This window comes from Heterodontus francisci, chromosome 10 (assembly GCF_036365525.1).
Source record: "Heterodontus francisci isolate sHetFra1 chromosome 10, sHetFra1.hap1, whole genome shotgun sequence".
NCBI classification, from domain to species: Eukaryota; Metazoa; Chordata; class Chondrichthyes; order Heterodontiformes; family Heterodontidae; genus Heterodontus; species Heterodontus francisci.
Genome location: NC_090380.1, coordinates 105,240,249 through 105,268,212, shown reverse-complemented (window position 1 = coordinate 105,268,212; position 27,964 = coordinate 105,240,249). Strand labels below are relative to the sequence as shown.

Here is a 27,964-nt window from a genome sequence, read left to right as displayed (position 1 = left end):
AGACTCACAAATGAGAACAGCCTCATGGGTGAGGTGCGAGAGGGTTAGTTGACCTGCAAAACCTCACAAGAGCAAAAGTCAATGCTTCCAAGAGAAAAAAGAGAACTGGAGAAAAAAGACCTGACATAGATATGGCCAATTTCAATCAGAATTTCTTTCAATAATCAGAAGGCCATTCTGGTGACTAGGCACATGACTGTGTCCAAGGGCTGAGCTATTACCTGTTTTCACTTTTATTTCTTTGACAAAGCTATCTTCACAGGATTGCGAGTGGACTTCCACTGTGTATAGAACCCCAGGTTCCAATCCTTTCACCGTCCAATCCATTTCCTCTGTCTCTATTTCATTCACGATGACATCTTCCTGCAGCACCCGCACAATAACTGTTTGTTTTTCGCTGGTGGCTGCTGCCCAAATGACTTGGAAGCTGATGCTGGTGATATTGGCAATCGCCAAGTTTGTAACTGGAGAAGGAGCTGTTGGAAATGAGTTGGGTTAGCAGCACATCATTACATTGTCACCCACTCACCTTCACCATGCAATATAACAGCACTGACTATTACACTGTATAGTCTTAATTCGTGGCTGTTAAGAGATTAGAGTCAATTGCTTACAGGGGATATAATTACTAAGAACTTGGAGAAACGAGAGTTAATCTGAACTAGTCAGCTCAGATCCCAAACTCCTAGACCTTCCCAAAAAGAAGGCAGTAGTGTAGTGGTAATGTCACTGGACTAGTAATCCAGAAACCCAGGCTAATGCTCTGGGGACATGGATTCGAATCCCACCATGGCAGTTGGTGAAATTTGAATTCAATTAATAAATCTGGAATTTAAAAAGCTAGTCTAATGGTGACCATGAAACCATTGTCGATTGTTGTAAAAAGCCATCTGGTTCACTAATGTCCTTTAAGAAAGGAAATCTGCTGTCCTTACCTGGTCTGGATTCCAGACCCAGAGCAATGTGGTTGACTCTGAAATGGCCTAATGAGCCCCTCAGTTCAAGGGCAATAAGGGATGGGCAATAAATGCTGGCCTAGCCAGTGATGCCCATAAAAAGAAGCACAGGTACTGGATAACCCTGGAAAAAAGATACATACAGCAAGATGTTGTTTTAGTTGATGGAGTGCTAGGTTTCAACCTTTCCAGATCAGTGATTGTTGAGGTGGTTTTGCTCGACTGTCCTGAGTTTGAATTAGGAATCAAAACAGCTGTGGTCACTTCTGTAAAAGAAAGAAATCTGATAGCTTTGGAAAAGATTCATTGTAAAATTTTCAGTGAACAGATAAAACAAAGTGACTTGCAAACCAGTACTAATTAGGTTGTGCCTGCAATGTCTAGTGTGGAACTGAGTCTTTCAGACTTAGAAAAATCCAGGACCAACCCAGTGCAGTTTGTAGCACTCTCACCTCTGGGTCAGAAGGATGTGGATTCAAGTCCCACTCCAGAGACTTGAGCACAAAAGCTAGGCTGTCACTCCAGTACTGTGGGAGTGCTGCACTGTTGAAGGTGCCATCTTCCAGGTGAAACATTGAACCAAGGCCCCAGCCCCCCTCTCAGGTGGAGGTAAAAAAATCACATGGCACTACTTCGAAGAAGAGCAGGGGAGTTCTCCTCAGTGACCTGGTAAATATTTATCCCCCACCCAACATCACTGCAACAGAATATCTGGTCATTGCTGTTTGTGGGATCTTGCTGTGTGCAGATGGTCTGCCTCATTTCCTACAATAAAGCAACGACTACACTTCCAAAGTACTTCATTGGCTGGAACGTGCTTTGGGACATCCTGATGTCATGAAAGGCATTACACAAATGCTCGTCTTTCTTTATGGTCTTTGCTGAGTCCTATTTGACCGAGATGACCCGCTCCATCACCAAGACCATCTACTTCCACATCCGTAACATAGATAGACTCCTGCCTCAGTGCATCTGCTGCTGAAACCCTCACACATGCTTTTGTTAACTCTAGGCCTGACTATTCCAATGCAATCATGGTGGGCCTTGCATCTTCCACCCTCCCTAAACTTGAATTCATCCAAAACTCTGCTGCCCATATCTTAACTCACACCAAGTCACATTCACCCCTGTGCTTGCTGACCTACATTGGCTCCAGGTTTGGCAATACCACAATTTTAAAATTCTCATCCTTGGATTTCACATCCGTCTATGGTCACGCGCCGATCTCTGTAAACTTCTCTGGACCTACACCCTTCCAAGATCTCTGTGCTCCTTCAATTTTCATCTACTGCACATCTCTTATTTTAATCGTTCCACCATTGGCAGCCGTGCCTTCAGCTGACTGGTCCCTAAGCTTCCTAAGCCACTCAAAACCTACTTCTTTCCAGATCTAATATTTCCTTCTGTTGCTCCTTATGGTGTCTTTATGGTGTCAAACTTTGTTTGATAGCATTTCTTTGAAATGTCTTAGGACACTTTACCATGATAAAGGTACTATATAAATGCTAGTCATTGTTCTTGCTGTTGTTATCAGCTGATATGGGTGTTTCAATTGGCTTTAGGGCCCTTAAGGGGAAAAACTCAATCTGTATTCCTGATCACTAAAAACAAATCTCTCCTACTGGAATGTGAGTGGAGGTCAGATGAGTATGAGCCTAGCTCTGAAGTTTAAAACATTTGAGCAGGTTTCCCACTCACATTGCAGGCACATCGTGGACCAGCACAATAGTGCAGCCACCTGCCTTTCACCTTAAGGACTTAATCTACCTGCTGGCTGTAATAGTCCTAAAGTGAAATGAGTTTTGGGTAAACTCAACCTAGGAGGAATGGACCAAAAAACAAAACTTTCCTTCGTTTGGCACATTGGCACTCTCACTCGGGGAGGGTACAAAGTGGCTGGTGAGGGGAATGGAAACATCCAGGGTGTTCATCATAGTATACAGCATAGAAGGCGGTCATCCTACCAATCGTGCCTTTGCCAACTCCTTGGTAGAGATATATCCAATTAGTCCCACTACCTTACTCTTTCCCCTTTGCCTTTTAAATTTTTTTGCCCTTCAATTATTTACCCAATTCCCTTTTGAAAATTACTATTGAATCTGCTTCCGCCACCCTTTCAGGCAGTGCATTCCAGATTAGAACAACTCGCTGTATAAAAAAATGTTTGAGCATGTCACCTCCGGTTCTTTTGCCAACCGCTTTACATCTGTTTCCTCTGGTCACTGACCATTCCGCCACTGGAAATTGTTTTTCATATTTAGTCGTGATCTTGAACACTGCTGTCCTCTTAACCTTCTCTGCTTTCAGAAAAACAAACTCAACTTGCCCAGTTTTGCCACAGAACGAAAGTCCCACACCACTGGTTTCATTCTGGTCAACCTCCTGCAATCTCTATAAGGCCTTGATATCTTTCCTAAAGTGTGGTGCCCAAAATTGAAACTATACTCCAGCTGAGGCCTAACCAGTGTTTTATAAAGGTTTAGAATAACCTCCTTGCTTTTGTACTCTATGAGGGGTATTTTCCCAGGCAAGGGAAGGTGGGTTTGCATGCCTGCAGGGAGTTAAATCCCTTAAAAGTGATGTCAGGTAAGAATCATGACATTAGCCCGTACACTTCCAGTTTCACAGGGGCGGGATTGAAGGTGAGTAGGGAACCCCCTTTGGTCTGTTAGAAAACGTATTAAGATACTTAAAAAGCCAATTACGTACTGTTTTAACCCTCAATTTTGGATTTCACGGCCAGGGGCATTTGTTTTTCAACCTGTCAGCAACTTGCCGGTGTCACAGAGGCAGGTGTACAGCAGGAAGAGCATCTTCAGTAAAACTGACAAGCTGGGAAGCCTTTGATTAGTAAAAATGAAGAGCTCCAGCCATGGCCAGGTGAGAGGTTGCTGTTGAAAGTACTTCTTTTCTCAGGTAGTGCTATCACTGCTTGACAGGTGATTGCCAACTTCTTGCACTCAACTTCAGCTGGACTTCCTTGCTGCCAGCCTTCACTACAGCATGGGAGCAGCTCATGAGGGTGAAGAGGAGCAGCAACACCAGCGACCGAACCAGCTGCCTTCTCCTCAGCCTCAATCCCCCCCACCCCACAGAGCAGAGAGGGTGGACATTGAGATCCAGCTGGAAGGAAGCAAGACCCCAACACCGGGTCTACAGGCGAAGGTTCTCTTCTCTCTTGACATATCTGAGCATCAGTGCCTCAGGAAGCTCAGGCTCTCAGGGCAAGTCCCTGCTGACATCTGCAGCCTCTTGGAACAAGGCCTCCTTCCCGGTGGAGCAGGAGGGCATGCATTGCCAGTAGCTGATAAGTTGCCTGTCACCGGTGGGTGGGCCACCGCTACCCCACCCAGGGTCTCTGTCTATTGCCAAATTGTGTGCGCTCTTCTCCTGCAAGGAAAGAAAGCAGACAGAGGTGAGTATGTACGTATGCATGTGTTCATAATTGCTTGTGTGGAGAGGAGGGAAGGACACTATTTGTGGAGGGTGATTGTGAGGAATTGTCAGAGACCAATAGGATGAGAGTGAGTGTGAGTGTTGGTTGTGCAAATGGGGGTGAGGTGCCTCAAGAGAGAGGAATAAGTGGAGTTGCAGTGTGGTGTCCTGAGGAGTGTTGTGCAGGAGAATGCTGAGAAAGTCAAAGTTTGGCATTTGGCACCTGAAAGTGTGATGTCACTCACCTGTTATGCCCTCCTCTTGATGCACTCTCTCCAGGTTGGAGGGGCCACATTTCTACTGCTGACTTCCTTGGCCACTTCCATCCACATCTGCTTGGTTGGAGAGGTTGTCCTCATCCTCTCAACCTTGGGAGAGCTCACCTCACTGCAGCCCCTCAGAACTGACAGCAGGACCTCCAGGTAAGAGGGAGAGACTGGGGGGGTGGGGGCAGCCTTCCCAAGTCTCCTCTCTACTCCTGTAGTTGCTGCAGCCTGAAAAATCCAAGCGCTGGTGAGCCCTTGTAAGCCAGGCAGTGGTCCCTTTAATTAGAAACCCTTCCTTCACAGAATGGATGCACCATCTCACCCGCCCGCTCTGATTAGTCAGGGAACCTGGATGTGGGATAATAATGCCGTGGTTCAGGGAAAGCGTCTCGGCAGAGCCGATTCCTTCACCATTCAGGTTCCCGACCCACAAATGGTCGCGCCATTCCAGCAGGGACTAATTCCGGAAAATTCTCCTCTATGCCTTTATTAACAAAGCGAGGATCCTATATGCTTTTTGAGCAGCCAATTGAACTTGTCCTGTCACGTTCAAAAAGTTGTGTACTTACACGCCAGGTCTCTCTGATCCTGCACCATCTTTAAAATTGTGCCATTTAGTTTATATCGCTTCTCCTCATTCTCCCTGCCAAAATGCATTACTTCTCACTTCTCTGCATTAAATTTCGTCTTCATGTACCTGCCTATTTCATCAGTCTATGTCTTGCTGAGTTTTTCTTTTACTATAGTCCACATTGTTTACCACTTTCCTGAGTTTTGTGTTCTCTGCCAAATCCAGGTCATTAATTTATATCAAAAACAGCAATGGCCCTGATACTGATCCTGGGAAAACCACTTCCCTCCAGTCTGAAAAATAAATGTTTAGCACACTCTTTGTTTTCTGTCCGTTCGCCAATTATGTATCCACACACTGCTATCCTTTAATCACATTGACTTCAATTTTGCTAACATGTCCATTATGTGGTACTTTTGTCAAATGCCATATACACAACATCGACTGCACTACCTTCATCAATCTTTTCCATTACTTCATCAAAGAACTCAATCAACTTGCTTAAACACAATTTTCTTTTAAAAATTCGCTACTGACTTTTATTTCTTAGCCCTTATTTTTCCAAGTACCAATTCATTTTGTCCTGGATTAATGTCTCTAAAGGATTCCCCACCACTGACATTAGACTGACCGACTTGTAATTTCTGGGTTTATACCTCTCCCTTTTTTTGTACAGGGTGTAACGTTTACTATCCTCCAGTCCTCTGGCAATGCCCCCATATCTAAGGAGGACTGGAAGATTGTGACCACAACCTTCGCAATGTCCACCCTCATTCATCCACCTCCGTAATGTCCACCCTCACTTCCCTCAGTAAACTTGAACGCATCTCATCTGAACCACATGACTTTTCTACTTTGAGCACTGCCAAACTTTTAAGTACCTCCTCTTTATTTATTTTTATCTTAACCAATATCAATACAAACTCCTCCTTTACTAATGACTGCGACATCCTCTTCTCTAGTGAAGACAGATGCAAAGTATTCATTTAGTACCTCAGCCATGCCCTCTGACTGTACAAGAAGACTTCCTTTTTGCTCCCAAGTGGTGCCACTCTTCCTTTGACCACGCTTTTACTATTTATGTTTATAATAGACGTTTGAGTTCCCTTTTATGTTTGCCATTAATCTATTCTTGTCCTATGATGAGAGGCTAAGTAAATTCGGCCTATACTCTCTGGAGTTTAGAAGAATGTGAGGTGATCTCATTGAAACATATAAGATTCTGAAGGAGCTGGATAGGGTAGGCACTGAGAGATTATTTCTGCTGGTCGGGGAATCGAAAACACAGGGCACAGTCTCAGGATAAGGGTCCAATCATTTAGGACTGAGATGAGGAGAAATTACTTCACTCAAAGTGTTGTGAATCATCAATGAATACATTTAAGGGTGGGATAGACATATTTTTGATCTCTCAGGCAATTAGGGGATATGACAAGCAGACAGGAAAGTGGGGTTGAATCCTAAGATCAGCCATGATCGTTTTGAATGGTGGAGCAGGCTCGATGTGCCGTATGGTCTAGTTCTTATATTCTCGTACTCTCTTTTTGCCCCTTTTATTCCCTTTTTTAGATCTCCTCTGAATACTCTTCTGTATTCAGCTGGTTTCTCTACTCTATCATGAACTTTGCATCTGTCATAAACCTCCTTTTTCTTTTTCAGTTTAATCTCTTGCTCTTTAGTCATCTAGGGAGCATTATGTTCTTCCATGGCATAGTCGAAGGAACTTTACTTTGCATCTAACTGTGATATACAGCACCTGGGAGTCTTGATACTGACACCGAGCATCTGAACTGGAAAAAGTGTACCATTCCCAACACACTCAGCCTGATATTGATTAGGCACAAAAGAGGAACAAATTAACCTCCATCTTTACTCCAACGTTAGCTCGATAACTATTACCTCTGCAGTCTCTGCCTTGTCTGGAAGGATCTTTGTCTGTGAAGCCACTCTGACATGTACAGTTGTGAGACCCGTCTGTGTTCGAACAGATTGCTCTCGGAGAACAAGAATTCAGCTCTGCATATTCACATTCATTGATATCTGTTAGAGGAGATTATGTTAAACTGATGCAATAAAGGGTATTCATTGATAGAACCAAAATTTGAGAAAGAAGAGTTCAAATCTCCCAGGCTTTAGTACACCTGGAAAACCTGCCCATGGAAATACCTTTCCTAACAGTTAGAAACTACTGTTTATAGAAAAAGATTTCCTCTGCCATTTTTCTTCCTTTTCCTCCTCACCTGATCGTGTTGTTTACTTACAGGAAGCTCTTCTTCAGACAAAGGGTTATGGAAATCTGGAACTCTCCCCAAAATGTTGTTGGTCATTGGGAAGTTTCAAAACTGAGATTGCTAGATATTTGTTAGCTGAGAGTATTAATGGGTATGGAACCAAAGCAGGTAGATGGAGTTGAATGACTGATTAGTCATGGTCTAATTGAATGGAAGAGCAGGCTCTCGAGGGTGAATGGTCTCCTCCAGTCCTTATGTCTCTTATAAAGATACAATTCTTTAGCTGCTAGCTGCCCTTTGTTGTATGATTGCCTTTAAGAGTGATATCCCTTGAAGATCTTAGTATGCCTAATGAGTGAAGTACCAGGACATAATCATGTGACTCGAAGCAAGAGACACTCTGTAACTGCAATACCTAGAGTAAGGTTCTGTAAATAGTTTGCTATGTACCGTATATAATAGTTAGCTGTAATAAACCTGTTTGAGATCTTCAACATAACTGGACTCCACGCATCTCATTTATGTTGCATCAGACAACATAAAGAACTCATTACATGGTGGCAGCTGTGGTGAGAAAATAAAATCTAAGTTGAAGACAACAGGTCAAACAGCTTTGAAAAAGATCTTTCCTACAGCCACTGGGAGAAATGTCAACAGACACATTGGCCCAAAAAGTGGACAGAAGAAAGGACTTACCTCCAGCTGTAGCAGACGGAGCATAGAACGACAGGCTGCAAGTAAATTGGGTGAGTCATTATTAAAAAAAACAAGCTTTAAAGTTCTTGAAAGACTGATTTTTTCCAAAGACTCCACAAAAAAAAATGGGGAAGACCCAACTCCTTTCCCGATCGAGGTCGGCGCCATTACAGGAGGCATCTGTTAGAAAAAGCGTGGCAAAACCTTGATCACTACAGAACCCTCATCCATGCAGCCAAAGTTTTTTAAAACTCATTAAATTACTCAAGCATGAAGAAGAGCTACAGCCACAGCTATAAAAATACCATTAATCCACTCGAGCGTGAAGAACATAAACAAATTCTAGCCAAAAAAAGCCATTGAACTGTCTAGTGAACAGCTGTGTAAATAGACCAGCTTAAGTGCTGCAAGCAAGATAAACACAGAGCATTATAAAACACCATGCCCTTCGCGATGAGGTGCCGGAACTTCTCAAGATGCAACTTTTGAGGCCTTGTCATTCTTGGAAAGTTCTGGCACCTCATCTCAAAGATCCAACAGACAATGCTTCAATTCATTCTTCCTCTGCCTCTTCAGGACATTGCGTGTCCTTCGCCTCTCCTCATCCTCTGCATCTGAAGGCCTGGGGCTCAGGGTCGAGGACTTGTTGGAGGAGGAGTACTTGGTCTCATGGAAGTACCTGTCCATTTTGGCTCGTTGTGGTGCTGATGGTTCTTTAGAGAACAGAAGTGAAGGCACGACATAGTTGTGCTGCTGTACCGTTTGATCCTGGCCAGAGACTGCGAGCGGGTTCCAGTCCTTGGAAATTTCCCCTTGGCAATGCTCCTCACTGCCAGCCTTTGCTTTCAATAGTGACAACATCAATCTCTTCTCTGAGTCACTGGAGCTCAAGCCTGTTGACAATGAATTTTCACCATCTGAGTTTGGATGTGGCATCTCTGATACTTTCCAAACCAGAACCACTGAGACCCTAGAGGAACTGTGACTAAATGGGGGTACCCTTGGTCTCTTCTGCTGTAATTGGTACCTTGGTGACCTCGTGGATAATGATGACACACTGGTCGTCCTACCACTGCTGGTCCACTCATTTCTACCAGGTAAAATATTTGTGATTGAAATATTCATTCATTGATGGCAGTAGCTCATTCCAAAGGTCTCATTTTTAACAGCAAGGAGTGCCATGTGAGTGTAAATCAGATCAATTTCTTAGGCTCCAGCTATTCCAGTTTCAGAATCCGTCCTGACCCAGAAAAATCGAAGCTGTAAGGCATATGCCTATCCCACAAGATAAGGAAGACCTCCAGAGATGTCTTTGATTTTTCAACTTCTTGGCACCATACAGTCCAAATTTCTCTGACAAAGCATCATCCATATGCAGCAAGACCTGGACAACTTCTAGGCTTGAGCTGATAAGTGGCAAGTAACATTCCCGCCACCCAAGTGCCAGGCAATGATCATCTCAAACAAAAGAGAATCTAACCATCTCCTCTTAATGTTCAATGGCATTACCATTGCTGAATCCCCCACTATCAATATTCTAGAGGTCACCATTGACCAGGAACTGAACTGGACCATCCACATAAATGCTGTGGCTAAAAGAGTAGGTTAGAGACTGGGAATTCTGCGACGAGTAACTCACCTTCTGTATCCCCAATGTCTGTCCACCATCTACAAAGCACAAGTCAGGAATGTGATGGAATACTCTCCACTTGCCTGGATGGGTGCAGCTCCAACAATACACAAGAAGCTCAATATCATCCAAGACAAAGCAACCCGCTTGATTGGCACACCATCCACCACCTTCAACATTCACTCTCTTCACCAGAGAAGCACATTTTCCCATCCCCAACCCAAGAGTATGCTTCCCATTATAATACCCTTACCATCACCCCAGCTTAGATCTATTGACACAGTATAGGCTGGGGGTACAATCTGGGATCTTTCTGGTATGTGTGGCTCAGTTGAATATACCTTCTGAGTCATCCTGGAAGCTATTGCATCGTCCAAAAACATTTCTCCATCACTATCTCTCCTTCGATAACATTGATAGAACTGAAAACTTTCATACTGTACATGAATAGCCTTTCTTCTTCCCACGTGATTCAAAAATAACACTTGGTAGAGAGATTAGAAACTATGTAGAAAAACACACCAAGGAGGTCCAATGGCCTCCGCACCCCTGGGTTAGAGAATGGACAGGTCCACCTGGGTTTCTGCTCCCATTTGCTGTCCAGTGGTGTGTAGTATGCAAGCGTAAACATCAGGTAACAGTAGGGTTGAGGCAGCCCCGACAATAAAATAACTGAGGTGACATATGTGTGTTTGATTGATCAGGCTTTGATTGTATTAGTCTGTCCACTTATCTGTGTTCACTGTGCTTGATTACTTAAGCATATGGGTGGAACATAATATATCCAGCGACCTGGCGTAAACATAACAACAGACACATGATGAAGAATAGCCACTTGGGAGAGGTGCAAGACAGCTACTGACACCCCTGGAAATGTACCCCAATTTCTTTTTTTATTTATTCTTTCACAGGATGTGGGCGTCAATGTCAAGACCAACATTTATTGCCCGTCCCTAATTTCCCTTGAGAAGGTGGTGGTGAGCCGCCTTCTTGAACCACTGCAGTCCATGTGGTGTACAGTCCATGTGGGTACAACTTTAAGGGAGCAGGCAAGGAGAGAAAACTGCTGGGGGAACAAAAACACAGGTTCTCTGGTGGAAAGCTTGGAACCCAAGTGGGAAATTTGAATGATTGTAGCAGGAAGGAAGCCTGTGGCCCGAGTGGAAGGCAACTAGACTGGCCTTCAAAATTAAAATGGCAAATGACAAATTGTAATTTCAATGCTCCATGCAGAGTTTCTCTTTGCATTCTTCAGCCTTGCAACTCGTTGAGATCTCTGCACTCCTCCAATTCTGGCCTCTTGTGTCTCCTCAATTTCCATCGCTCAACCATTGGCAGCCATGCCATCAGCTGCTGAATTTACTCGCTAAATACCTCCTCCTGTCTATCTCCCTCTCCTCTTTTAAGACACATACGCCTTAAAACCTTTAGCCAAGCCTGTTTTAATATCTCTTTATGTGTCGCAGTGTGAAATTTTGTTAGATAGCCCTCCTGTGAAGAGCCTTGGGATAAACAAAGAACAAAGAACAAAGATAATTACAGCACAGGAACAGGCCCTTCGGCCCTCCAAGCCTGCGCCGATCCAGATCCTCTCTCTAAACATGTCGCCTATTTTCTAAGGTTCTGTATCTCTTTTCTTCCTGCCCATTCATGTATCTGTCTAGATACATCTTAAAAGACTCCATCGTGCCCGCGTCTACCACCTCCGCTGGCAACGCGTTCCAGGTGCCCACCACCCTCTGCGTAAAGAACTTTCCACGCATATCCCCCCTAAACATTTCCCCTTTCACTTTGAACTCGTGTCCTCTAGTAATTGAAACCCCCACTCTGGGAAAAAGCCTCTTGCTGTCCACCCTGTCTATACCTCTCATGATTTTGTTTTACTATGTTAAAGGTGCTATCTAATGGAGAATGATGGAATAGTCGAAGTTTCACACAAGTACGTTTCTCCATTTATTTACAATGATTTCATACCAATTACCATCAATTTTTATCTATATATTAAAAAGTTAAAATATACCTTTGGTTTCCAAATGACAAACTTCAGCAATGTTTATTAAAACCATCTGTAGTTCTTTAGATATATTCCGCAGTGTAGTTGGAGGCCTGGTGCCCAGCAAAAGTTTTGACACGGTTTTGTCCTCTCCATCCCGCTGGGTGTGGATGTGATACATAGAGGAGTTCAATGAATGCAGAGCTCCAATCACCTGCAGTGAATGTAGATGTGTCAATGTCAAGTCACAGTTTTTCAAGAACAGATGGTTCACTATCACTTAGAGATCAACATGTTCACTGTCACCAGGACATCTTGAATAGAAATTGAGCTGTTCGGGCAACAGGCTTTTGTGTAGGAGGCTGAGCTCCCAGTGCCGGGCCGAAAAGACGAGGGGAACCCCGCCTCGGCCTTTTCCTGCCCGCCCACCTTGCCCCCTGGAGCGATCCTCCAGTCTTTTTACATCAACGTTTCATGAGCCGGGATCCTCGTTCCTTTAAAGACGGGAATCCCGCCTCCGTGAGCTTGCCGGCCAATCAGAGGTCTGGCAACTCAGCAGTATCAGCAGTGCCACCAGGAGCGGTGGACACTGTCGGTACTGTAGAGGCCTTGGACCCAGGCCCAGCACTGGAACCCCGAAACCAGAGGTAGGTGAGGCGGGGTCACCGGGGCCAGTCTGAAAGGACCTGGCGAGCGGGGAGTAAGGGGGTGATCGTGCAGTCCAGAAGAGGGGGTCAGGGAGAGAAGTGGTTCCTGGTGGAGGTCCTCCGTGGGCCACAGATTTCCCATGGAGGAGGAACACCCCGCCCCCCACCAAACCCACAGGGAGGGTGCCTTGTTTTACCACCCAGCCACTGGTAGGATCCCTTCGTCAGCCAATCCCGCTCCCGGTAAGATTGCTTTGCGATGGGACATGATGGGTCTTACCCCTCCCCCCCACCCTCCCCCCTGACACCTGCCATGATTCTCCATGCCCCCCCGCCTCTGGCCCCACCTGAGGGGGGACCCATAAAATCATTTATGCCCAGATGGGGCCTGAGTTCAACAACTCATCAGAAAGATGGCACCTGCAACTGTACTGCACTTAAATGTCGCCTTAGATTTTGCGCTCAAGTCTCTAATGTGGAAGTCTTGAACCCACAGCCTTCAAGCTCAAACAATGGTGCTACAAACTGATCTATGCTGACACAACACATTGTAGCACACACAGCAAAGTAAACTGATGGCAGCAGAAAGCTGGGAATTCATGTGTGTTATGAATGCCGGACTTTGTAGCAATGATTATGTTTTTTAAAAAGTGATTTTTTTAAATGTAGTTTAAGATAGAGTCAAAGAAGTCAGGTGACCTCACATCAGCTCTGCTTAAAGACAAGACAGGAATCTTGGTAACCAGGACAATAAAGAATCCAAATCAAAGACCTTTTTAAAAATCAGAGACTGCAGGGGTATAACACCTGAAGAACACTGGGTTTCACCCTCGCAGACTTTTAGATCATAAACAAAGAGTCAGTGACTCTGAGAATGTAAATCTGAATGGACATTGCCAACACCTGGAAACAATGGAAAGCCTGGGTGGCTCTGCTGTAGCCAGACTTATGGACTTTGTATATTGGAAAAGACAATTGGCTATTGAGTTTTGATTCCAGATAAAATTAACAGATTTTCAGAAGGTAGGTAGGCGGTAAGAAAGACCAGCAGAAGATCAGCGGTGACAGCCTCAGAGAGGAGTGAGAGAGGGAACACCTGCTTTCAGAACACTGATACAGTGAAAGGCTGCAAAGACATGAACATGATGTGAAAGTTGATGTTTGTTGAGAAGTAAAAGATCAACGGGATCATGAGGGATTGCCTTAGTTATAGAAGTCCAGGTCAAAAGTGCTCAGAAAAAGTGAGTAAAGAGGACAATCATTGCAACTGGGAGGAGTTTGGGACTTTTAGCTGCAAAGATTTTTCCATCAAGGACTGTGTAACATATAAGCATGGTGCAAGGTTTTCAAGTGTTTTAATAAGTAGAGAAAATGCATTTCTTTGTAATTTGGGGTATCAGCTACTTACAAAGTACTATTTAGTTAATCAGGATATTGTTAGTTTAATTGTTATAATAAGAGTCTCAAGGCGTGAAATCTTGTATAATTTGTTAAATTGGTCTGTGCAGTTTATATCATTTAACATTAATGTCTCACTGAGGTCGTAACACTGTGGCATAAGAGAATGGCCCAGATTTTGCGGTAGTAATGACCATGGAACTATTCGCGTTTGCCATCGTAACTCCTCTGAAACTAATAGCAACAACTGGATTTCTGCATTTAACTGCACATGTGTGGACTCCAGAGGCAAGTGAAATAATAAATATAAAGATAATCTCTAATCTATTAAAATAGTGATGAATAAATGACCTACCACAGAGTGCAAGAATCTCAGGTGATTCATAAGGTCCAACTCAGTCTGCTCAAAATCTTGCTTCACTTCAATTAACAAATTGAAGTACCCTTCACCCACTGTTAATAGACAAATCAGAAAATGACATGATATCCTTGGTGAACAATTCCTATGCACACTCACCAACATAAATCAGTAATTTGGTAAAGAATGCCAGTTACAAGAGGTGGATCTGCACCTCTTTGTAATCATGATTCTGATGTATTTCGCTCTGCTTCCATATTGATCATAATTTTTTTTAAGTTTTCTCCTATTTTCTAGCCAGTATTTTTCATGTCATCATTATAAATACATGAATCTAGATATCACTCCTTACAATATTAGTGTACACATAAGCCACCTGTGTCCCTGTTCATTTATTTCAACCAGATTAAAGTATCCAGTAAGACAGCAGGCAAAGTAACATCATCTGAACATATTCAGCCCTCCTGCATGCAGGATAATTTCTGGGCCACACTGTCAGGATTTATAGATGCTCCCTTACTTCAGTAAGTGGCATTTCACATCAGTTTCCGGATGTCATTTAGAGATGTTTCCTCAATAATCTGAAGCTGGATCAATTCAGCAGCCAGTTTGACAACACTGTGCAAGCCAGCAGCCTGAAAGATGGAGTTTGTAAACTAGCAGGAGCTACTGCACGTTAAACTGTTTTACACCTTAATAATTATAGTTGCGATTCATTTCTCATTAAAGATTGGATTTTATTGAATTCTAAAACAAGAACTATTGAACTGATTGGTAACAACAGAATGAGTAAAACTGACCACAGCTGTAGCTCCGTGTACTTCCCAATATCTGTGAAACATCCACATGTTACGTGGATTCAACCCTAACTGGAAATAATCTCACTGAACCATTGCAATCAGCAACAATGAGCCATAATGGTTCATTGGAGACTTCTACTTGTGTACAAACTAGAAAAGTCTCAAGTTCAATCCTTGGTCAGCTAATTTCAGCCTTCTCAGCAATATTGTTTCTAACAGCTGTTATGAACCCTGTTGGAAACCACCAACAAATGAAAAGAAATTAAATCCACTGATTGACTCCAATTTAGGAAACCAAACCAAACAGACAAGACTTCACTTTTCTAAATTTTACTTTAACACTCAAACCAAAACCAACATAAATTAAACATGAAGCAACAGACAGATTACAGTGTATATATAAACACACACATAGATATATATCACAAATTACACATTAACTATCAAATACAACAGAGATGGGTCTCACGGTTTCACTGGGCAGTCCACCCACCATACATGGCAGCAATAACAATCACACAGCTCTTCACAACTCTGACTTTCCTCAGGTAGATTTTCAGCTTCTTTCTTCAAGGATTTCGCCGCTGTTCTTCTTCTGACAGCAGCTCCCTCTCAATCCGAGCTCCGCGGGTGCGGTCTTCACCACAAGGTGCATTTCTCCAGAACCTCCTCAGCTTTGTTCACGACAGTCTTGATGGCGTGGATTTACCAGTCTTCTCTTTATCCGAGTCCATCAGCAACAACCTGCGCACTGTATGGCCGGGTCTGGTTAGTCGGCTACTTTAGGTAACAGAAACAGCTGCTCGATTCAGTCTTCACTTTCTTCTGCTTTGCAATGCTCCTGATTTGCCTCGTCAGCCTGGTCTGGGAAGGATACGGTCTCCTTGTATCGGGTTCTAAACAGTTTCCCTAGAAACCTGAAGCTGTTTTTCAAGCTTCTGTTTCATCTTTGGTTTCCATTTCTGTTTCAGTTCCAGTTTCCCTCTCAGTTAGGAACTGAAAAAACAAGCTTTGGAACCACAGATTCCTTCACACAGCTCCGGACTAGGGAGAGGAGAGATCAGTCAGGTCCTGATCACTGTCTAGTGACTGCTGTTGGGAACTGTATCTGTGCGAATGTTTGTAAGGCAGCATAAGGATCATACACAGGAGTCCACTCGGTCCATCATACCTGTGCCAGTTCTTTGAAAGAGCTATCCAATTAGTCCCACTCCCTTTGTTATTTCCCAATAGCCCTGCCAATTATTCCTTTTCAAGTGTATATCCAACACCACTTTGAAAGTTACCATTGAATCTGCTTCCACCAGCTTTTCAGGCATTCCAGATTGTATCAACTCACTGCATAAAAAAAGTTCTCTGTGTCCCATCTCTGGTTCTTTTGCCGTTGCAAGTCAAAATCAAAAGGGGTTTGAATAATTTTCTGAAGAGAAAAATTTTCAGGGCAGGGGAGTGGGACTAGCTGAATTGCTCTGGCAGAGTGCCAACATGGGCATGATGGGCCAAAGAGCCTCCCTTGGTGCTGTAACCATTCTATGATTCTATGCGTTATCTTAAATCTGTGTCCTCTGGTTGCCAGTGGAAACAATTTCTCCTCATTTACTCTATCAAAACTGCTCAATTTTGAAAACCAATTAAAAATATTCAAATTTGAGAATTAATCAAAAATATCTATACAATATATTACAATTCTTGGAGGTTTTTTGAGATTGATGATAATGATGGTGAAACCAATGGGTTTACTATGTTAAATGCACTACATAAATACAAATTGTTTTTGTAATGGCCCCAGTCCACTGAAATTCATAGTTTACACCTGCTATTCTTACTTCTATAACACCTCTCCCAGCCTGTTTGAATAAACCCAGCTGAATGACCTACCATTTTCCTTGACTGACAGTGAGCAAGATCACGGCACATTCACTGCCATTCACTACTGGATACAACAAAAGAAAGTCAAAAAGTAGTGACGTCTATCACAGAACGGCTGCGCACCATTTTCAGCACAAAAGCACCACAGCGATGTTTTTGCATTACATGTAGTTGGCCACAGTCATACTAAGCCCCCACCTGCCAAGAATGAGGCACATTCATTTTGTCACGAACATTGATTTTAAACTGTTACTGGAGTGAAGAAAGGACTTGTTAAACAGATCAGCCATGGCTGGAAAAGACATTTGCAGATTAACAGATGGCATTGGAAGGAGAAAGGACCATTCCCTGACACATTCAACCCACAATGGACCTTGATCACCAGGTATTGTGTGTACGAGGAGCATTCCAGAGACTGCTAAGGTGATACAATCCAAGACGTGGACTGACCAGTTAGTCACATGACTAACCAGCTTAGCAACCTGGGTTTTTCTGAATTGTGCAAGCAGTTTAAACTGAGTGTGTCTGTTTACTCCTGGACTGAGAAGATCTCTCTTCTGTCTGCTCCCATCTCTTTCTCACAAGCCTCTGAATCCACTGAAGACACATGAACCCCAGGAGAGAAAAGTCTCCTACTGCGAACAAGGTTTAAGAAGAATACTGGGGCCCAACGAAAAGCAAGAACTACCTACAATCAAGGACGCTACAGTGAGCTCGGAGAACCATAACAAAAACTCTTCAGGTATTGCCTCAAACTTCTCATTTTATTTTTCTTCTGCTCTTTTCTGTGTCTATTTGCATGTGTGTATTGCATATGCATGCTAGCATGGGTGCGTCGTGTATCCGTCGGCATCAACCGAATTAGAGTTTAAGTTTAATAAAATTCAACTTTTCTTCTTTAAACCTAAGAAAACCTGTTTGTGCTGATTTCTTTGCCTTATAATTTAAAAGCAGTGAACAAGGATTCACCAAGGGGGAGCTAAAAACACAGTGTGTTTAAAATTAAACCCTGTTACAGTAAGACCAGGTGAAGGCTGAAAGGGAACCTCTTTCTCACTGGGTCGTAACAACCACATATCGCATCATTACCCCATGGTACCTAGATAACAAAACATGAAAATATTTGTCAATTACATTTAAACAAATCCTCTTTCAATGGGGTGTAATACATTTCCTTGTCGTGTTTACAGCCCTCTCACTCCTGACTGATGATTGAGTGACAAAGTGGCCACAACCCTGCCCTTTCCCCACAGCCCTGCAATTTCTTTCCTTTTGAAGTGTTTATCCAATTCCCTTTTGAAAGTGACTACTGAATCTGCTTCCTCCACCTTTTCAAGCAGTCACTCCAGATCATAACAACTCGCTGCATTAAAGAAAGTTCTCCTCTCAAGAGTAGATAGGGAGAAACTGTTCCCATTGGTAGAAGGGTCGGCAACCAGAGGACACCGATTTAAGGTGAATGGCAAAAGGACCAACTGCAACATGAGGAACAGCTTTTTTACACAGCGAGTGCTCAGGATTAGGAATGCACTGCCTGAGAGTGTGGTAGAGGTGGGTTCGATCATAGCTTACAAAAGAGAATTGGATACGCATCTAAGCAAAAACAACTGCAGGGCTATGGGTAATGGGGAGGAAGTGAAACTAGCTGAGTTAGTCTTGCAGATAGCCAGCATGGACTCGACAGGCTGAATGGCCTTCTTCTGTACTATAACCATTCTATAATTCTATGATTCATCACCACAGTAGTTCTTTTGCCAATGATCTTAAACCATTCATTTGTTTTCACATGCCACGCAGAGTTACATCACTGAATAATCTTGGGGGAAAAAAAATGGAGGTGAGGTAGAAGCAAGATACCTAAGAAAGGAAAGAAACAGTGTAAAGTCTATCAGCATAGTGCAGTACCTGCTGGAATAGGTGAGGTGCACACTGATTCCCCGCTGATGTTGCAGCATTTTTGCAGTCCTGGGCAGTCGGTGTCCCATCTGCAGGTGTGATTCCCGGGGCCTTTCTCCTCTGTCGGGCACATTCCCGGGTGTGAAGCAAACTCCTCGCTCCTGTTCAAAGCTGAGACAATAGAACAGGTAGTAAATCAGTCGGGTTTAACTCTCCTTAATCCTGAGATTAAACTGTGTGAATATTATAGCATAGACACTGTGCCCATTCGTGTGAAATTCCAATCTCTGCCATGTTAATGGGGCTGTTGAGCCCTTTATTTTAAATGGACTAATGCCTACATTAAAATACCGATCAAAGGAATTTCATCCAAATGTGTGAGGTGCTCATCTGCTAATTGTCAAAATCCTGATGGTCTGCAACATATCATTTCAATGACCTGGTAACTAATGATACATGCTCTATTTTGAAACCTAGACCATCTGGTGTAAACCTCTTATTGATATGTGGAAAGTTTTTAATACTAAGTCAACAAACCACCATTAAAGCCTTTCTTAAAGATGTAGCAGGTGAAGTTCAACTTGGCCAGGTATGCAAAATGAGCAGTTATTTCATCTGGCGCCTGTTATACGTCGCACCCAATATTCAGTTATTTTGTCTTCAATAGAACTGAATTTAAGGCAGGGTGTATAACAGGTGACAAATTCACTGTGACTGCTTTTTGTGCCTGTCCAAGGCAAATCTCACCCCCTAACAGTCATCTGGATTTCTGTAAGAGAAAAGAGAAATTCCTACATTAAGAGTTTTTTGCAACAGGGAAGACCATCAGACCTAATATACTTGGGCTATCGATGCCTCTCACCAATATTGACTTGAACAGTTGCAAGTCAGTTCATTCCATTTGTTTTCCATCCAGGCCACTAGATGGCACAACTCATGGAGTAGTTAACTGGTTCATAATTGACTTTTATGCATTTTTGTGCAAAACTATTAGTTATGAGTCATGAAACACTTTCAATTTCAGGTATTAAGCTTGCCTAGCCCCACACCCCTGCATAACACCCCCCACCCACCTCCCACTCAAGCTATGTGATCTCCTGGGAGAAGTCAAAAAGAACCCAGACCAGAAACCAAAACACGAGTAGATGCAAAGTAGATCTCACTTTACTCTGCCCCTCTTACTTTGCCATTGTAATGTGATTCACATGATTCCATTTCTGACAATTTTTAGTTCTAATTTATGCTGAGTTAGAGGCAGTTTTGCACTATGAGCCCCCCATGCTAGAAGTTGAATTGGAACTGCCCAAGCACATGGCATAGGACTTTTACAGGCAACAGACATAGAAGATTTTCATCCCATCAGTCTAACTGGAGTCAAAATCCCAGAGATGCACCATCCACAGGATATCATTACACAAGTACAGATATTTTATTCTCCAGTACTTACGTAGTACACAGTAATGCCCACGTTGCTCAAATCCTTTGCAACAGTCGACTTGAGTCTCTGTTGCTTCAGCTATGGTCGTACGATAAAGTGTTTTGAAGATCAGCTTTGGGCAAACCTTCCATGGATGCCAGCCTCCACAGGATTCATATGTGGTGAATGATTTTTGATAGGACACAGTCTTTGTCACATTTCGCTTTATGGAGTACTGGCACAAGTTGTACGAGGAGCGGGAGAGTCCATTGTCTGGAAAGGAGTACAGAAAACAAGAGTGATAGAGTCATTACCGCACAGAAGAGGGCCATTTGACCCATTGAGTCCATGTCAGGTCTCTGTAGAGCAATCCAGTCTGTCCCATTCCCCCACTCTAACCCTGTAGCCCTGCAGATTTAGTTCCCTCAAGTGCCCATCCAATTTCCTTTTGAAATCATTTGTCATCTCCGCTTCCATCACCCTTGTAGGCAGAGAGTTCCAGGTCATTATCACTTGCTGCATAAAAAAGTTCTTCCTCACATCCGCCTGTATCTCTTGCCCAAAACCTAAAATCTGTGACCCCCTGGTCCTTATACCATGAGCTAATGAGAACAGCTTTTATTTGTCTACTTGACTGAAGCCTTTAACTGGTTTTCAGCTGATAGAACTTTTTAGAGAAAGAAGATAGTTTGAAATTGCACTGCAGTGTTGAAAATATTAATGCATTATTTATTTTAATCCACTATTTTAATAAGAACACATTTTAAAGATGATACTTAGGCCAAGCTTGTGGTCACCTGTATTAATGTCTCCTTCTTTGACAGTGTCAGCCTTTGTCTGATTTACACTCACGTGAAGCATCTTGGGGCGTTTTATTACGATAACGGTGCTGTATAAATTCAAGTTGTTGTTGTAGAAAGACTTGCATTTATACAGTATATTAGTTAAAAACAGAATACATGGTGAGGAACCATGAGCTGTCATCTATGTCCCACTTGTGGAGCCAGCTACAATTAAGTTGTGACTTCATCACTTGTAGTTATCAGATCAGCGGACCGGTGAGATATAAATGATATCCCAGAGCTCGTCCTCAAGTGTCCTATTTACTGCTGGTTAGAATTTTAAGGTTGCACATTATTCGTCTTTGCTAAACTTAGCCCACATCACAACAGTGAGCACAGTTCAATGAAAAGTATTTCATTGGCTGGAAAGATATTTGAGACTTCCTGAAGTTGTGACAAGCACGATAGAAATACATATCTTTTTCTTTCTTTATCACCAACAAATTATTAATATCCCAAAAAAATAGGTCTACTACTCCCAGGTAATGTGGGCTACCATTTTATGTGCACATTATCTCCCGTCCCACCTGAAGCCCCAGTGACACCTCATTCCTGTCTCACCCCTATCCGCCACAAAAAAGGGAAGCTATCACCGGACCCATAGAGTCATTACAACATAGAAGGAGGCCATTCGGCCTATTAAATCCATGTAGAGGAATCCAGTCAGTCTCATTCCCCCGCTCTATCTCTATAGCCCTGCAAGTTTATTTTCCTCAAATGCTTATCCAATTTCCTTTTGCAATCATTGATTGCCTCCACTTCTAACACCAGTGCAGGCAGCAAGTTCCAGGTCATTACCACTCGCTGTGTAAAAAAGTTCTTCCTCACATTCCCCCTGCATCTCTTGCCCAAAAGTCTTCAATCTGTGTCCCTTGGTCCTTGTACCATCAATTAATGGGAACAGCTTTCCTTTGTCTACCTTATCTAAACCTGTCATAATCTTGTACACCTCGATCAAACCTCCCCTCAATCTCCTTTGCTCCAAGGAGAATAACCACAGCTTCTCCAAACTAAACTTGTTGTTAAAATCCCTCATCCCTGGAACTATTCTGGTAAATCACCTCTGCACCCTCTCAAGGACCTTCACATCCTTCCAGATGAAACTGGTGACCGGAACTGGACACAATACTCTAGTTGTGGCCTAACCAGAGCTTTGAAGGTCTCAGCTACAGTCAGTCCAGAAGCTACACATTGCGACAAAAAAACGCCCCTAATTAGCAAATTCTCAAAACAACATTCCTGAACACCCTGAAGTTCCTTCTACTAAGGAAAGACCCCAGCTTATCATTCCAGAGATTATAGTACTGACAGCATGTACATAATTGCTTTAGACCCTCAAAAGTATTCAAGTGCAAATACAGTGGCCAGGAATTTTCTCTGTGCTGCTCCCACACTGCAACCACAACTTTCCGAGAGGAACGCTGGAGACTCCTTTGTTTTGGCCACACTTATGGCGAAGTTACAGCGGAGTAGTGGGAGCAGCTGTGAAGAAATTTGCAGCCAGTGTGATGTGTACTGTACCATGATTCACAGACCCAAGGTTAACTACAGTGAATTCAGCTTAAAGGGGATTTACTGGGTACAGTAGCATAGTGGTTATGTTACTGGACGAGTAATCCAGAGACCTGGAGCTGGATTTTGAAAGGGCCGTGGGGTCAGGAGCCAGTGCAGACACGATTTAAAACTCACAGTACCTGAGGTTGTCTCCGGAACCCGACACCACCGGGACAGTCTGTGACTTTTAATGGGAAGGCTGGGGGGAGAGAACAGGGAAGCCACTTGCCTCCAATTAAGGGGTTGTTAAGCTGCTATAGGAGCTGGTTAAGGGGGTAGGTGGGGGGGGGGGGGGATCCACACCATGATTTTCAAAGAGGAATCCGGCAAGCCCGACCAGTCTGCTGCACGATTGTACCCAGCTGTCAGCCTCGCAGCAGGCAGGGGAATAGCTTCATTGTTTGAGGAAGAATTACTTTCGGCCCACAGGGATCTGGAGCCTGGCCCAGTGCAGGATTTTTTTTTTATATTCTGGAGCCGCTGCCTCACCTGTTCATTCTGCTGTCCCTGTGAGGAGCTGCCTGCTCTCCTCAGCAAGGCAGCAACAGGCCACATCATGGCTGCCACTCGCCTTTGCCTCTGGTGCCAGGCAGGCAGCTCCCACCTCCTGCAGATACTCAGTGCCAATAATTCGGTGCCGAGCTCGCCTCCTGCCCAATTAGGGCATTATCATCTGTAGATCACGTCGTGTTGACAACACAGCTGAGGCGTGCGGTCGGGACCTGAAAATCATCCAGGCGTCAAGTCCCCAACCCCATTTTGAAAATCTTGCCCATGAATTCAAATCCCACCACAGCAGCTGGAGTAATTATTAGTTAAATAAATCTGGAATAAAAAGCTAGCATCAGAAATGGTGACCATGAAACTACTGAATTGTTGTAAAAACCCATCTGATTCACTATTGTCCTTCAGGGAAGGAAATCAGCCATCCTTTCCTGGTCTGGTCTCTATGTGACTCCAGACACAAAGCAATGCGGTTGACTCTTAACTCCTTCTGAAATGGCCCAGCAACCTCTCAATTGTTAAGAAGACTGATCACCACCACCTTCTGAAGGGCAATTATGAGGGATGGGAAATAAATGCTGGCCTGGCCAGCAACACCCACATCCTATAAACGATAAACAAAATTGGAATCAGAGCATAAAATTAGGCTTTGAGAACACAGTACAGAGATTTAAATAATGCGCAAGTGTACTTTTTTTTAAGGGAAAAGGATGTTGGATAGGCTCAATGTGTAGGTCATCCTGAAGGTGTCGACTTTTGATGGTGCAATATTTGAGGGGCACAAGGCACCCTCTGTTACCTCTCCTCAGTTTCCATTCTTCAGGTTTGAGCCTGGATAGTAATTATTGACAGGCTATTTGTCCAGGGAGTGCATCACTGCCAAGCCTGATCACCCAATATCCAAATGTGTGCACGGTCCAGCACTAGGTCACTAGATAGTGATTGGGATTTGAGACCAGGGTTGGTGTTCATTGTCCCTCCTCTGAATCCCAGGGGCACTGAAGCGAATTGTAGCACTCCAAATGCCAGCATGCCTCAGCACAGATAGGTGGCCAAGGATGGAACCATTATGTTCATTACCGCACCAGGTAAGCATTTTTGATAAATACATCAGGTAATGTAAGCAAAGCCATCGTTTCACAACCAGAGACCTTGAAAGAAAGATACCCTGAGCAAGTGCTGCCAGTGATGCCAGTGATGTTGGCCCATTACATTGTTCCAGTTCAACATGAACAAAAGATGCATTAAAGATGAACATCGTAAATATCTGGCAGCCTGGGGCCTGTTCTTGAAGACTCACTCAACACATTCACCCTCTCAACACAGCAGCCCACCCACTAGCCATGAGAGGTGCCATATCCAGCCTACAGGACCACCAGTGTTCAGACTCTTCCCAAACCTAACTAATTCCAGCCTCCAGGAACAAACAAACTGCTTCAACCCCTGACCCATGTAGCTTCCAGTGGAAACAGCCTGATGTGGTGATACATTCCCTCCACCAGCCCCTGCCCCTTGTGGGATTAGCATTCTGGATGCAGCGTAACTTTCTAAACTATGCATGGGAAATCCACCTAAATATGCAATGACTTTGTTAACAACTAAAGAAATATATCTTTAATCATCCTTGGTTTCATAAAATACATGGATGCATTTACACCTATACAGATATCACAGCCTCATAATATATGTGTGAATGTACATCAATCTGTATAATCTGCCTTTCAGCTTCAGAGACTTCTCACCGATATTACATTGTAAACTATATTCAGCAATAACAATCTGAGCTACTCAATAAAGGCAAATTCTCCTGATCCATTCAGGACACTGGGATTGAGGAGCTGAAGGATGTCTTTCTATACTGGGAAGCTGTGTCTTTGTGCAACCAAAACAACCCCTGCACGCACCCCTGCAATGGGCTTGAGATTCCCTGGGTAACCCTGGATAAGTGGTCTTGATATGGGCTGGGAAAGGTTTGCCACCAGAAGGTGGGAATGGTTTATATCTCTCTCCCCACCCTCTTCCCCCAACCCTGTCAGCAGATTAGTCTGAACCCTGGTTGGAGCCTAATTCCAGCAATCATGTTGGCTACTTAAATCAGTAGGATTCATCAGCCCCTAACAACCAGGTCTATCTGTGACGCATCATTTTATTTCAATTCCATCTTCACACTCCACCCTTACTGTTGAGTGTTCCCATCTGTGCTAATAACACAGTTACATAAAAGAAATGCCTTGCATCAAAATTATTTTATAAATCAAGATTTTGCATTCAATTGTATTTGTATAGAGAGTGATAAAAATAACACAGAATCTACTTACAGGTGTAAAACTCAGCCTCCTGCCCTAAAGCACCTACAGCAAAGAGAGCCAGGGCAATGTTTAATATCCAATTCATTGCGTGAAATGTAATATTCCAAAATATTCCACACTTCTCCTGGGCTGTCCCTCCTGTTGGTTTGTGTCACTTTGCCATGTAAGTTCCTCTGTGCTGCTTCTTTTGCCGCTCACGCTTTTCGTATTTGCTCTTTCTAACCTCTAAAGCCGAGCTGCTTTTCGAAGCTGTCAGTCATTCCCCTGTGAATATTCCACCAGGCTGTCTCATTACTATTTGTTCTGGCCCTGCCCCTTCCACCCTCCCCCATCCCCACACACACATGCTCCTCCCACTGCCTCCAACACCTTATTCTTTTGTGACGCTCTGTGACCCCACCAGTTTTAACTGCTAATAACATTTTGCATTCTTCTGCTTTAGGCACGTGGGCCTGGTGTTTCCTCTGTGGGCACAACCCAGAATTACACCCAAAACTGTGCTCCATTTTTTGCCCATTTTGAAAGACGCCCAGGTTTCCTCCCAATCTAAGTAGAATATGCCCAAACTCAAAACGGGCGTAAATCAGGAGAAACATTCATGGCCTGGGGAAATGTCATTCCCACACCAGTACATTTCTTCTTTCAGCCTTCGGAATTTAAGGTTTCAACTCAGTCAACCTTCATTTATACACATCAGGCGCAGGATTCTGCAGTTGCAGAATATCTCCCATTTTCAATTGTTAACACAAGTAACACTTTTGTGGGGCAAATTTTAACTAACACACCCGCCAGGAAACTGATGGGATCGAGTGCAATGTTGGTTTTACACGCTACCATATTGGGCAGAGTATAAAACCAGTGTTCCACACGATCCAGTGGGTTTCCTGCCTGGCGAGTTAGGTTTGTCATAAAAATGTATTTAGAGAAAAAAAAAAGAGCTGCTGCCAATATCTTCAAAAGTGAGCTATATATAACAGAACTAATTTCTTCAGCCTCTATTGAGGTGCCAGCGCCCCTTCTGGAAGATATTAATGTCGCCCCTTTTTTCTGGGTATAGGCAGTCTGAGCATTCTGCTTGCCTTTATAAGGGTGATGTAGTTCCCTTGTTGCTACCCTTCGCAGCTCATCCCAACCTTTGGAAGAGCTCTGCAGCCAGAAGAAAAAGCATTCCAACATTCCAAACAACAGCGCGTTGCTGTATTTTGCATTTCAAAGATGAAAAAAAAAATAAAGAATTAGAATTACATTTGGCTTTAATTCTTTCAGATAAATATTGCAGAACAATCCCCAAAAGAGTACTACACAATCATACAGTCGGATTTAGCTTTTATTGTGAACCCAACATTGGAGCCAATTATTCTTAGCAGTGATGCTGTCACAGCCTTTCATGTCAACAACCCAGAGAACCAGCTAATGAACCCATCCCTCTCCTCTCTGGGGTGTACCACTGCATGTGGTTCCAACAAAGACCAGTCTCCAAGGTCTCTAAGGCAAGTGCGTAATTAGCACAGAAGAATGAAAACAAATACCATGGTAACGCCTCACATGGGGACTGGGAAGAGGGATGGTGACAGAATTGATACCAGCAAAAGAGAAAGACTAAAAAGATCATTTAAACCAGTAAAATAAGAGCCTGGCCATAATGTAACATTGCAATTGTCTTAGTACTATACACAGTAGTGTCACATTTACTCAACTATGGATTTTATTTTAGGATTGAATATGAGTGACATTAGCAGTAGGGAATAGAATAATTTTCTGCTCTTGACGCCCATTATCGCGTTAAGCAGTTGCAAATCAGAAATCTTTCCATCAACAATGTGCTTTAAATCCAAACTCCGAGAAAGTTTCCTCACTGTGGCTGGATGGATGAGCATTTTCCAATTTCCAAAACCAATTCTGGGCAGTATTGTGCTGTAGACCCTCAATCGTCAAGAACAGTCCCAAACAAATTGCACTTAAGACCCTCAAAGCTAATAAAGAAATTTTCACGCTATCACTTTGGGATGGATTGAAATCCAAATCCCAGAGCTAAAAAGACAATATCCAAACACTCTCAATTCCCCAGTGAGATACATCATAATCGTTAGCAGATTAGTCAGGTAAATGAACACCAACCATGAAGTGAAATCATTATGTTTCCATTTGAATCATTATTTTTACTAAGTTCTGTGTTCTATAATATACATCTTAAACTAAAACTTAACTCTCCACAGTTCTGATGAAGGGGCCCATCCTCAGTTTGTTTGCCTGTCTTTTTCTCCTTCAGGTGTTGACCGAGCAAATAAAGGTGTTGTCACACTCACGAAAGGAGTAATTATGAACTAAAGTGAACTGGAGCAATTATGAACTGTAAGAATGAACTGGTGAATTGAATGGGCACATTTTGATCCAGACAAGATGGAGTAAGAGGTCAGGTGAGCCCTCCTGTAGTGCAAATATATGTCACAACTGTTGGAGACTGAACTTATCATCATGTCTGGGGAAGGCACTCTTTGAAGGAGTTACCCACTCCTCTGCCCTTTCCCATAGCCCTGCAATTTTTCCCCCTTACAAGTATTTAAAACACATGAAAAAAGGAAAAGGTGATAA

General features: G+C 43.3%; 1 protein-coding gene across 1 annotated transcript in view; it reads right to left on the bottom strand.

Annotated features, from left to right (window-relative positions):
- umodl1 (uromodulin-like 1) overlaps positions 1-25,457 on the bottom strand; it is a 122,095-nt gene extending 96,638 nt beyond the window's left edge. The window contains exons 1-7 of the mRNA XM_068040011.1: positions 25,382-25,457; positions 18,756-18,917; positions 14,179-14,276; positions 11,806-11,992; positions 7,128-7,268; positions 1,100-1,222; positions 222-476 (exon numbers count right to left, since the gene is read on the bottom strand). Of these exons, the coding sequence (XP_067896112.1) occupies positions 222-476; positions 1,100-1,222; positions 7,128-7,268; positions 11,806-11,992; positions 14,179-14,276; positions 18,756-18,917; positions 25,382-25,457 (1,042 nt within the window). The remainder of the gene's footprint in view (positions 1-221; positions 477-1,099; positions 1,223-7,127; positions 7,269-11,805; positions 11,993-14,178; positions 14,277-18,755; positions 18,918-25,381) is intronic.
- Positions 25,458-27,964: the final 2,507 nt, after the last annotated feature.